The sequence below is a fragment of the Rhinichthys klamathensis genome, unplaced genomic scaffold (assembly GCF_029890125.1).
Source record: "Rhinichthys klamathensis goyatoka isolate OS25496 unplaced genomic scaffold, OSU_Roscu_1.1 h1tg000149l_1, whole genome shotgun sequence".
Classification (NCBI taxonomy): Eukaryota; Metazoa; Chordata; class Actinopteri; order Cypriniformes; family Leuciscidae; genus Rhinichthys; species Rhinichthys klamathensis.
This window is the reverse complement of record NW_026606684.1, coordinates 300,575-314,056: the sequence shown is the minus strand read 5'-3', so window position 1 is coordinate 314,056 and position 13,482 is coordinate 300,575. Positions and strand designations below refer to the sequence as shown.

Below are 13,482 nucleotides of genomic sequence, written 5' to 3'. Positions count from 1 at the left end.
ACCTTTAAGTACCTTTTATTTATTTTGAAGACACAAGTTGGGTAACGAAGTATTTGTACTTCGTTACTTGACACCTCTGATAATAGCTTTTAGAAAAACGTTTATTTCAGGATTCTTTGATGAATAAAAAGTTAAATAGAACGGCATTTATTTGAAATAGAAATCTTTTGTAACATTATACAGTAAAAGTCTTTACTTTCATTTTTGATCAGCGTAATGTGTCCTTGCTAAATAAAATTATTAATTTCTTTCATTAAAAAAACATCAGCATATGGTTAGAATTTGTTTTCTGTGGGTTTGGAGTGGCTATTTCCTTCTCAGCTAACATTATAAATCTCTTTCCTGTTACTGTAGATCAATTTAATGCATTCTTGCAGAATAAAAGTATTACTTTCAAATATATATTTTTTATGTTTACATTAATGTGGGAATATCTAATATGGAACATTCTTCATTAAGCCACCAAAACAAATACATTAGGGACAAAAATATATATTTTCAAATAAATATAATGCAAAATAGTTTTTATATCATGGCCAGTCAGAAATATTATTGAAAAAATCTCCAATGAAGATGCCTTGGCAGGTGTAGCAAAAGATTAATTTTGAACCCTATATGTAAGTATTGTGAATTATTATTATTATTATTTTTTCAGAATGACATCTTTTCTGCCTGTAGGTATTATGCCATGGGACATCCTGTGTCTGTCCACATCTACTTCCTGTCTGATGAGTTCCAGGGATACCTGGTCAGGCATCACGCCACCAACCTGGCAACAAGCAAACTGGAAACCCTGGAGACCTGGCTCATGCCCAAACAGTTCTTCAAGTTCACCAATCCACCCAATACCTTCAACCGACTGCAGTTTGCAGAGGTTAGTAAACTCACAGCCTTACACAATACACACACACACACACACACTGGAGAGGAAGCATTTTTGTATATTATAATAGCTAACGGCTGTTGGGTAGCATGTTTATGTGTCCTCTGTTGGTCATTTTTATTTATGAACTAACTGTCGTCATGCTGTTGTTCATGAATAAAAGTTTTAAGACAATGCTTATTTTGTTCTGGCTCACTGCAGTAAAAATGTCCTGGCAGTCTATAGGTGCAGAATAGCCCCCACACTACCCTCAGAATCTATGCATTGCTAAGAATATTGACCTCCGAATATTATTGTCAATCTTACACTGCTGCACATTGCGCTTGACATACTCCGTTAAACAACCAATAATTCAGACGTTCTTCATTGATTTAGCTGTCAGGCAGAGCCATACCTGTCATCTTGCCCTTTGGCGTAATCAGTGATTTGTCTGCCACGAGTATGGGGATAAAATAATGACTTCACGCTGAACTGCCCTCAGTTTATCTGTTGGAAGCCAAGGGTACATGTTCAGTTCCAGACTCAAGAGTTAGATGCATATAGATGACTTAAAGCAGGATATGAAGATATATAACTAGCTGATATGTTTTTTCTTTAATATACTTATGGTTGAAATTTTTACAAATAATTAAACTCTTCCTTTCGCTGATGAAACTGGCATAAATGATTTAAATCAAAGGTGTACATTCAATTTACTATATGTTAAATATATTTAAATTATATTTTGAATAATAATCAATATAAGAAATATTATTTGTTTTGTGATGCATGCAATTTCTCAGATATGGTTTATTTATTTTGAAGACACGGGTAATGGCTGTTGAAAACTTAGCTTTGCCATTGCAGTAATGAATGACATTTTAAAATATATTGGATTACACAACTGTTATTTTAAGTTGGAATATTAGTTCACAATATTACTGTTTTTACAGTATGTTTGATCAAATAAAAAAGAGACTAAACAATAAAAATCTTATCAACCCCAAAATATATATCATATATATTATATATACACATTTTTGGCTTGTAACTTTCTAAATTCATCTGTGTAGCAAAAAGTTAATGTTGGAGTCTGCCTGGACATCACTTCCTAAAAGCATTATAGTACCCATCATCCATCCTTTGGGGGAACACCCATAGACAAGACAGCAGAGCTGTAAAGTGCTTAAACCAAGTCCAGCTGGGTCTCAGGCGTCTTCCAAACAGAATGATCAAATTGATTTGCCGTGTTTTACTGAGGTATGGGCACGGCCGGGGAGGGATGTGGGGCTGGTCAACCGTAAAGAGACTCCTGCTGTCGGTCATGTCTTCGGTAGTGATGTAGTTTCTGAGAGTGGCTGGAGGCAGCTAGCGTTTGATGGCTTTAAGCCACCACCTCCCCCCATACCACAAGTCAAATTACCTCACAGTGGGAGAAACATTACACTGGGCACTGCTGATCGTTTGATGCAATTATGCTCATCTCAGCTGGTACTGGCGGTCCCAATTGGTGCCATCTGTTTACTTACGATGGGATCTTGTGCAATTCATTTGGCTGTATATCCGTCTGTGCGCCTCTCTTAGGGAGCTACTGGTACAGTGCTCAGGCATCCTGTTACTCTGGTTTCTTAGGGGACTGAATTTCAAGAAAACAGAAAGTTTGTTCAGCTTCCATACCAATGAAGGCCTGTGCAGTGTCTGGAAGGGGTGAACTGACACATCTCTGCATCAACAGCGACACACACTGTCTCAGACCCCCGGGACTCTCTTCTCATCCTCTCTCACTTGCCTTCTTTCTCATTCTCTTACTCATTCGTCTTCTCTTTTAGTGTTTCTGCCTCTCCAACTTTGCTCTAGAGTCTAGATCAGTGATCCCCAACCAGGGGTATATGGACCCCAAGGGGTAGTATGCTGGCAGGTTCCAGGGGGTCCTTGGAAAGATTTTGCTTAAACCTATGAAAACATGTTGAAAACATAAATATAATAAATAATATACAATAATATCAAATCAATTGTAATATATTTATATAAGAATATAATATATTTTTTTCAATTAAAGATGATTTTTCAGTTCCTTATTAAAGAAAACAAACACTTTTTTAAAGAAATTAATACTTTTTTTTAGCAAATTCATAAAATGGACATTAAAGACATTTTTCATGTTACAAAAGATTTCTCTTTCAAATAAATGCTGTTCTTTTGAAATTTTCTTTGATTAACTTTCATCAAAGAATCCTGAAAAAATAGTTTCGACATTGAGAATAAGAAATGTTTCTTGAGCAGCAAATCAGCATATTCACACTTTGCACGTGACGTCACAAGGACTGGCTGGCGGGCAAGAACGTTGTTCTCCAGCAACGAATCCCAGTAAACTAGTTAAGGATCTTGCCAGGACGTCACCAGTTTTTATACAAAAGGTGTAAATGACATGCCAGATAGTTGTTGTGCGATTGGTTGCACTAACCAGATGAGATAAGCAACCTTCACAGTATACACATCTGTGCAGTGATCATTCCATCACTCCATCAAAGGTAATTTCAACATTTGTTAGTATTTTGCTAACAACAACAAAAGTGTGTGATAGGTTGTTTTGAGGTTTGTGATATCTATGGTTTTCAATGAGAACCAGAGATGACCCAACAGTAGAGCTAGATTATTTACGGAGGAATTATTACTGCTCGATTATCTTAAAAAACCTTGTCTGCTTTACACAATTTAGCTACCTTGGAGTTAATCCTAGTCCATAGTTATGCAGCGACTTGATAGCTACTAGAAAGACCTGGAACTACAGGACTCTACGTTGAAAATACCCGTTTGTTGCCCGCCAGGTATCCATGGTAGTCACATGACTGCAAAGTATGAATTTATTTATTTATTATGTGACACTGAAGACTGGAGTAATGATGCTGAAAATTCAGCTTACTGTTGAAATAACTGTTGAAAATTCAACAGTTATTTTAAATCAATCATATTTCACACCATTACTATTTTTACTGTATTTTTGATCAAAATAATGCAGCCTTGGTGAGCATAAGAGACTTATTGTATCTTAAATATTTTTTTTTAAATCTTACTGACCCCAAACATTTAAACAGTATCGTATGGGATTATATGCGTTACTTGATCTGTTGTTCACCCACCGTATAAATTGTTTGATTAATTATTTAAAAGTCACTTTATTAGCATTAATTTTGATGTGAAATGATGTCTGGAGAGAATGGAAATAGATACTTGATAGTTAAAGGGGTACTTGAGTCTAACTTATGGGACTGTTGTGGTACCTTAGGCTACTTCTCTTGGCTTTCTTATCAGTTTAAATGTCATATATCTGTTCTTTTGTCTTTTCTCTCATACATCAGATTGGAACAGACTGGGATGCTAAGGAAAGGATATTTCGGAACTTTGGTAAATTGATGGGACCCATGGACGAGCCTGTGGGAATGCAGAAATGGGGGAAAGGGTCAAATGTGACCGTGACTGTGGTGTGGATTGACCCCACCAATGTCATCGCTGCCACCTACGATATCCTGATCGACGCCAGTGCTGAATTCACACACTACAGGCCTCCGCTGAACCTGCCCCTGCGGCCCGGCATGTGGACCGTACGTGTGCTGCATCACTGGAGCCCCGTGGCAGAGACACGCTTTCTCATCACTCCCCTTACCCACCACAAACACCTGCCTATACGCCAAGGTGAGAGTAAGAGCTTTCCTTTTGTTAGGTAGAAGATATTTCGGAATTATAAACAGTACAGCATTTGATAGAATTTATATAGCTTAATTGAAAGCATGGTGATAAACAACATTTGACATTTTACAAAAAAAGAAGACAACCAATCTTTTTTGAACCATTTGAACGAACAATCCCCTTAAATAATTAAATCAAACTTCTCAATGCTACTGTTTACACAAATGTTGTTTTTGATAACTAAAACTAAAACTGTTAAAAATGATTCGCATTACTTGAAATAAAGCTGAAATTAAAAAATTCAATATATAAATATTAGATGAAAAACATTCACTTCAAAAACTAAAACAACAATTAAAAATATTAACTTGGAAAATTAATTTGAACTAAACATTTTATTTGAACTAAAATTAAGCTAAATAAAATATATATTTTTTTAAATGAACTAATAAAAATAGCAAAAGCACATAACAAAAATACTTAAACTGAAACTCCATTTACACTTGACCACATAAATGTCTCCCCAAAACAATTATAAACCCGATCTTCAATTCCCGTGCTATATGCAAATTCAATGGAGTTCACGGCAGTGAAGGCAACAGATATGCACTGGATTTTGTTTATCATCAGCTAATTTCAAGATCAAAGATTTCATTAAGAGAAAAAAAACAGCATCAACACTGGTAAGATAATTTGGTGTCACTTGCAGTTTCATTTGCAGCAGTTTGCACGTCGGCTTGTGAAGAGATACTCAGCTACTCATCTGCGGCGGGCCATATCTGTGGCAATGCGTGTTGCATTAGTGTTGTCTGGCTACTGGGAGCGTATACCACACTCTCACACCTTTTTTCCTTTTTACATTTTAGGAGAATTAAAATTTACATATGTGGCTTCAAGAATCATATTCATCTATAATTGTTCAGTTTCGTTCGGAATGTGTCTCAAACCACCTCCTGAAGTGGTTTGAGTGATCAGATTTAAATAAGTCTCGAAAGCATTTCAGAGGGCATTTACACTTGGTCTTTTCATGATCCGATAGCAATCCGATCAGAGTAAATGCAGAGAAAAGTGACCGGGTGTAATCAGCCCCTAAGCTAATGTGGAAAAATATATTTATTTATTTTTCTCCTGACAACTCATAGCTGAAAAAATGTGAAATACTTCACATTTTCCAATGTGCAAACCGTATGTCTTAGCATAGCATATCACTTGAGAAAATGCAGTTCAGAATACTCTACATTTGAAGCTTTGATTTATGCGTTCTTGCAAGCTTGTATATATTTAAAACAGAATGAAAAAAAAATGCTCCTTCCTCCAGATGTAATGACTAATCCTCTAGCGTTTTGCATGCTCTTTTTGAAGACCACAGTCTGACACTATGGTACACTGTATATTAAACTGCCTCAACCTTTCAGGTCATCCCACCCCCTGCTTTCAAAGGCACTTTCTGCCTTCACATCTAGCTATGTGCCTGGGCCGCTTGGTTGCCTATAAATAGTCCCAGCTCACAGTCACGAATGAGTAATACACCACACCGGGTCACCTTTCATTGGAATAAACTCAAAAAGATTACTGTGCAGGGGCCACGATTGGTATCTCTAGCCCATTAGGGGACATTTTGAAATACTAGTGTGCGGTCATCAGCGGATCTGTCCTCAAAACGCTCCTAATGAGGGAGAGGTTGTGATTGCGACTCGACGTGCGTGTGCGTGTCGTGGGAATGGGCGGGTGATAAACGCACATGATTTACCAGACTGTCCTATGATTAATGTCTACGGCAGGCACCGAGTCTTTTCGCTCACCGTGCTTCTGCACCCTCAGCTAATAAAAGTTTATGGAGTGTGTTTATGCGGCCAAGTTTGGTCGGTACGCTGTAAGCAACGACGCTTGCCTGTCCACGCACTTCCTGGCGAGCGTGAAATGGAATGTTATAGAAGGGAGGAGAGGGACTGGGAAGGGAGAGGTGGGCAAACCTGGAGAGAGGGGTCAGGAAGAGACAGAGGGCGCTCTGTGAAGGGCGGCTGGAGAGAGAAGTGTGAGGAGCCTGAGGAATTTGCAGCTTTACCTCCAGGGCCGATGAATGAGCCGTTTTTAGCTGTTGGATGTACCGCAAGCTTGTGGTCTAGTTTATATGTGATGTACAGTATTTAATATTTAAATAAAAATTATAGATTTCTTTATGCAATTTTGATAGAGATTTTGTCAAATCCCAGCAGTAAAAAATCCCAGCAGCAATAAAATACAGTTTTATTTCATCCCTCAAAAAGAGACTGAATATATTAAAACTGAAACTGCTCTTTTATACTAAGCTGTAGATGTTAAGTTACAACATAAGGCATCATGTGTCTGGAGAGTCCTTGCGTTATCATCAAAATTCACTTTTGATCAATTGAATGCGTCTTCTCTGAACATTTCAAATAAAAGCACATAATTATCAAAACTTAAACTAAAATGAAAATGAAAATTGATCATATGAAAATAAAAGCTAATTTAAAATACTATAATAGTATATAAATAATATACTGCTGTCAATCGATAACAAATTAACTAGATTAATCACATTTTTATGTGATCAATCGCTATTAAAAACACTTACGTTTTTTAGTATATTTTATAATGTAATAATTTCACAGTTAATCTTCAAATTAATGTCGAAACAACATAAAGAAATCTATTTTAAACACTTGTTTAAACATATTTTTATGAATGAAGGCCAGTATCACTGATACTAATATAGCTACTGATGTGATGAAAATGAATTTTCCCCAAATTTTAAAGATTAATTATAGCCATTCAACATTACAGTGTAATTTATTCATTTAAATGAACTTAAAACAATCCTCACATAAACCCATAATACATGTCATATTTACCTGTGCCCTGTGAAATATACAGAAATTGAATAAAGTTATCAAACAGTCTGCACTGCATACATTATAAATTAAATATAGATGTATCCTTATTAAAGCTACAAAAGTTCTTTAGTCAAGAGCAGTGAGTGATTTTCTCTGTTACCTTTGTTCTTCGAGTAACTTTAATAACAGAGAGAATTAGTGGCTGCTGTCACTTTAAGACCTGGCGCTGCGGATTTAACATGCGTCCCATTTTCTCACAACTCTTTACGTTTATTTTTAACTAATTTAAGACTGCTCTTATGAGGATACTCGACAAAACTGACAGACAGTGCATTCTCTTTTGTCTTGTCGCGCTTGAATGGTTTAAAAGCTTTTGCATGAATAAGAGCAAGATCATAGAATGTAATGCAAGCCAAAGGATGACAGGCAAAATGGATGCTGCTTTAATTGCGTTAAATATTTTAAACACGTTAAACTGGAAAAAATGAATCCCATGCGTTAACGTTGACTGCACTAAAATAATACTAAAATAACACTGGTTTTATTAGTATTTAGTAGATTTTTACCCTCACAAAAACAACCTCGTCCACACATGACAGATAATGTGGATGTTAAAATACTTTCTCCTATCCAGGTTAACAAAGCTTTAAAGTTCATTGCTCCCATAATAAACAGCATTGTTTATTCCTGACAACTCACTTAACTAATGTTCTTGAGTCATCACTCCCCCCCCCCCCCCCAAAAATGAAATCAGGAAGATTGTACTTTATTTTTCATGTCTAAAAATGTAAAAGGTTCAAGCAAATTCAGTCATAATCCCAGTTTTGCTTCGCTTGCATTAAGTGCTTGTGCGACTCATGAAAAAAAAAAAACTTTTTCTTCTCTCTCACAGAGGATGCTTTAAGAACGCACAACGGGCCGGCCAAGAACAGCTATATGGAGCAGAGTTTCCACGGCCTGAACCCCATCCTCAACATCCCGGTCCACTTGGGTCAGGTAGAGGCAGCCGAGCACAACGCAGAGCTTACGGGGTCTGAGCTGGAGTACTGGGTGGACAGTCTGCTGGGCGACGTGTGGTCAGCTGTGGACGTGTGTTCAACAGGCCCCAGTGGCTGTCCAGTCATGCAGACTTGCAGGGAAACGGTGTGGAGCTCTCTCAGCCCGGACCCAAAGTCCCAGCTGGGCCCACCTAAAACCAATGGACGAATCAGGTAGCAGCATTCACTGCCCTGAAGACTCGCCTTCTTTCATTTCTTAGGCCATTTTGTTTCTCTTATTTATTTTCCAGCATCGCTCGTGTGAATATGAGCAGAACGGACCTCTCTTAAACGCAAGACACGGCCCAAGAAAGTGTACGCTGGGAAGTTTATTTTAAAAATGTGCACCCTCTGGCTATATCAAACTCTGAGTGCTCTAGCGATGTGAGTGCTGTCAGGCTTCTCTATATTTTATTTATTTTAATTACTGTGATTGAATCTTTGTCAACTGGACACAGCAGGTGATGCCTATGTGTAGGCGTTACGACTGAATGCTGGGATTGGGATATTAAGCACAGAAAGGACCTAAGATCAAAAGGGATGTTTGTATAGTAAGCCTCTATATTTCAAATCAAACACACTTGCACCTATGAATGATGGAATGTGTTTTTCAACCTATACCTTATTAAAACCAGTGTTTCAGATCATATATAATTGTGTTTAGCACAACATTGCTGGTTTCTTTTAGTTTTCAGACAAATATTTCCCTTTTATAAGCTTTTCACTGGATCAAATGCAGTGAAACGGGCATTTAAAGCCTTCAAACTCCCTTATAAAAGTCTCCTATTTAGTTTTAGGTTTAATAAGTTATTGGTTGAAAAACATCTGTTTAGAACAAAAATTAAGTTTTTGACAAGAAGAGGTGATCCAGTGCTGTGCAAGATGTCAAACTCCACAGAATCCTATTGCCTTTGGAGGCGGAGAGGTAGCAGTTTGTAATGCCTGTTCAAAAGTGTATCGCGTTATCCTCTTCTGTATAATCAAAATGGTCTTTTTTTGGTTATACTAGTAGCCCAAAGTGGTAGCTACAAATATGAAATAGTACAAATAATTGGTGGTTGCATGTTTGCTAGGCTAGCAGGGTGGTCAGTTAGCATTATGCTTAGCTGGCAGGCTAAAAATGTAATAGTATGCTAAACTAGCAGACTGATCAGCTAGTTTATGCTAACCTACCAGGCTAATCAGTCAGAAGTATGCTAGAAGGCTTATAGGCCAGAGATATGCAGAGCTAGCATGCTGGAGAGTTTGCAAGCTAACTGAAAACAGAACAGGAAATGTTTCATTTGAGCATTTGCAGCTTTGGTTATATAATGTGTTACGCGATATACACTACCATTCAAAAGTTTGGGGTTGATTTAGTGTTACTTTTTTTAATGTTTTTGAAATGACTCTTTTGCAAAAAAAACACAAGAAAAAACGGAAATATTGTGAAATATTATTACAGATTAAAAATAACTATTGAATCATTGAAAATAACCATTTAAATTGATACTTTTTGAATATATTTTCAAATTAAATGTATTCCTGTCATGTCAAAGCTGAATTTTCACTCCAGTCTTCAGTGTCATATGATCCTTCAGAAATCATTCTAATATGATGATTTTCTGTTCAAGAAAAAAAAAATCAGGGTTATTTTAATGAATCGAAAGATCAAAAGAACAGCATTTATTTGTAATAGAAATCTTTACACGCATTATAAATGCCTTTACTGTCACTTTTAATCAATTTAATGTGTCTTTACCGAATAAGTTTTTAAAAAAGAATTACCCCAAACTTATCAAAGGGTAGTGTAAATTAAAAGACAGTAGTTGCCGTCTAGCCAACAGAACATACATCATAAAGCAATTGTGTTTCTGTCTGTATACTAATATTTTTAATCGGGCATCAAATAGAGTACTCACTGAAGGCTCTTTCAGTTGGTAGAATCACTTTGGGATAGGGTTCTGCGGAGCGATAGAAACTTGCATGATACCGGACCACAATTTTTGAAGTGAGAGAGTCTAGAGTAGCTTGCGAAGTGTCTGAAGCGTCGTTCTGTCTGTATGCTGTTTCCTCTTCAGGCTCTTGAAACTTGAAATGGAAGGTGCCAGCTGTGCTGGCACACCATAGAAAAATATGTAATTTCTTCATCTTTTTATTGTTTTATAATTGTTTTGTTTTTCCTTTCCCCTGAACAAAGGTACTGGTTAGCTGAGGGTTGTAAGTTGGCTATTTATTCATGTTTATATAAATGAAATAGATATTTTTTTAGTCAATGACTAATGTCTATATGCTGTTTTTGCAGCTCATTCAATACCTTTTGTAAACAAGCTGCCTTTATTTACAAAGGCTATAATCCCAACCATATTACAATTATAAACACAAGATGTGGTACTCGTACGGGCGTTGGTAAAGACCTTTCCGCCCCTTCACCTGAGGTCCATCTGTTCATCTGTTTCATAAACTTTGAGCAGGAAACTAACTGGATTGACCTCAAGAACCGAGATTCCAGTCATTCTGCTTCTCATTTTCTTTATTCTAGTCTTTTTATATGAGCCAGTGTTTGGTCATTTGCCATATATTGCTCAAACGAACAAAAACGGGCGTCGGTTGGACTGGCTGGTTTAGCATCAGAGCAGTTTCAACGTGGCTTCTAAAGTTCCTGGGCTCAGTAGCTTGGAGGATGCCTCAACCGCTTTCTTCTGCACGTACGCCATTTGGATGTCACATTTTCCAGATCGGGCCGTCCGGATTACTCGCATCCATAATAATGATAGGGTGGCCTCTCAGATCTGACTGAGATGTATTTTTAGTGTGGAAGATTGCAAGCTTGCTGGACTCTACAGTTTGCATTGGACCAACATTTTCTCTGTTTTTACAAACCTTTTATGTTTCTACATTGCAAATGTACGACACTATATTTAAACTGGGCTAGTGTGGCTTGTTGCGCTCTCTCATTTGAGGAGAGCGTCTCCTCTGGGACTCTGTGACCCTGGCCTAGCCATCACTTTGTATGCAATCTGATTGTTATCTGGTCCTCAGAGAGGTGGCGTCCCTCCCAGGCTGCGCAAACAGTGAAATGTCATTGCTGTCATGTGATCCAAAGGTGGATGCGACCTTACATTTTCAATAAAGCACTCTTGTCATTCATATGTTCCCAGCGGGGTGTGAAATTTGAATGCATTGTTATTTAGATTTTTTAATAGAGCGTCTAATGCTTGTCTAAGTGGTGTTACATCCGTACTGTACGTGTGAAAGTGCAAATTATTTGGTATTCTTAAAAGAGAAATTAAATGAAGTTATCTATTCACATACATCTCATTGACTTCTGACTTAGAATCTTGGCTTGTTGATATGTGAGGATTCAGCCACTGGATAGTTGAATATTAATGTTAAGAACCATTTTGCTTTTAAAGGTGAAGAGTTTTATTTTATTCCAATTTTAAAATACTTTCTACTATTCCAGTTTAGTGTGCAAATGCTTCCCAATGAGTGCAAACACTGGCTTTTCTAGAACTGCTCTAGGCTGCGTTTCCCAAAAGCATTGTAAGCCTAAGTTGATCGTAGAGACCTAATTTAGGCTTTCGATACTTTTGGGAAACGCAGCCCTGTTTGTTTGAGCAGTTCAACATGTCTGCTTCTGGCTCAAGCGGTTGTGTGAGTTTGGGGCTGGGCTACTTGTTTCAGAACATTGCGAGATGGGGCATGGCCTAAGACAGTAGGTTGTGTTCGACTTTAACCGACAAACGAGAGTTGCCGCTTGCAGTCAGAGGAGTTAAAAACGGAGGCATGCCGTCAGATTGTATAAAAAAAAAAATTATTGTTATAAAAACATGGATTTGTGAGCATAGGTGTAACTGAAGGTGTCAGAATAAACATCGGAGAAGCTGCGCAGATTAAGCCAGCCGATTGCTCTCGATTCGCTCTTACACTGATCGCAAAGCCCAGCACCGCATGAAGTCAAACTCGCCAAATAATATTTGCAGCTGTTTGTCGCTACACAAATTAGACGCTTCACCTTTAAAGGCCAAAAATTTTAATCCTGTCATGATTTACTCACCCTCATGTCATACTATGGAGTAGAAAAGAAGATATTTTGAAAAATATCATTTTTCTCCATGCAATGAAAGTCAATGGGGTTAGAAACAACATTGGACCCCATTGACTTTCATTGTACAGACAAAAAAAAAGACAAAATATCTGTAAATAATGACAGAAGTTTAATTTTTATCCCGTTAATATCACTGTAATGGATGAATCTAACCTCACAAATACAGCAACATACCTCTTTCTTTCACATTACTTACAATTTGAAATGTATATTCTAACATTCACATTAAAATGATATTTATTACTACATCACTCAGACATCTCTTCTGTACTATAGCTATTTTGGTAGGAATGACAATGTAAAGTATTTTATATTGGACTGATGTTCATAAAGTATTGTAAATAACATTGTTTTTAAAAAGAAGCGTCAAAGTGGGTCAGGTGTTGGTGTGTTGAGTGGCACTGTAGACCATCAAAACGTTCATGTGAAAGGGTTTGTGAAGGGCTGTACTAGTCAGTGTGTGTGGTTCGGCTCTTAATGAACATTTTTGCCTTTCAGAGAATCTCATGCCAGATTGCCGTTCTCTGTGCTGGAATGTTTTGTTGAGCAACTGTTGCACAATTTATTTAAACTCTTCAGTCGGAGGGGACCTCTGTGCCTTAGCTGTTGTTCCCAACCTTTGTTTCTGTAAGCATTGAACATGTCACCTCTGTATCTTTCATTTCTCCACAAAACCAAAAAACTGCTGTTGTAAATGCCTTCTGTATCAATGTTCTTTTGGTTTTGCTGTTCTTTTCTTCATACTGAATTTTTGAATAAAAAAACCCTCCTCTGTCATCTCATTTCTCCTCATCAGATATGATGCTTGAATATCACACCAATAACACACAGCAGGAGAACCATCTCTGTGAGGCTCCTACTTCTAAAGACAGTCACATTAGCAGTAGATAAAGCAGCTGACACGCGGAGCGCTGCTCTTTAACGCCGTTACAAGACACGAGGGTGGAGATG

General features: G+C 37.4%; 1 protein-coding gene across 1 annotated transcript in view; it reads left to right on the top strand.

Annotated features, from left to right (window-relative positions):
- Nucleotides 1-9,872, top strand: part of xylt1 (xylosyltransferase I) — a 70,086-nt gene extending 60,214 nt beyond the window's left edge. Inside the window, exons 9-11 of the mRNA XM_056258160.1 lie at nucleotides 679-874; nucleotides 4,222-4,555; nucleotides 8,297-9,872. Coding sequence (XP_056114135.1) covers nucleotides 679-874; nucleotides 4,222-4,555; nucleotides 8,297-8,619 — 853 coding nt within the window. The 3' untranslated portion in view covers nucleotides 8,620-9,872. The remainder of the gene's footprint in view (nucleotides 1-678; nucleotides 875-4,221; nucleotides 4,556-8,296) is intronic.
- Nucleotides 9,873-13,482: the final 3,610 nt, after the last annotated feature.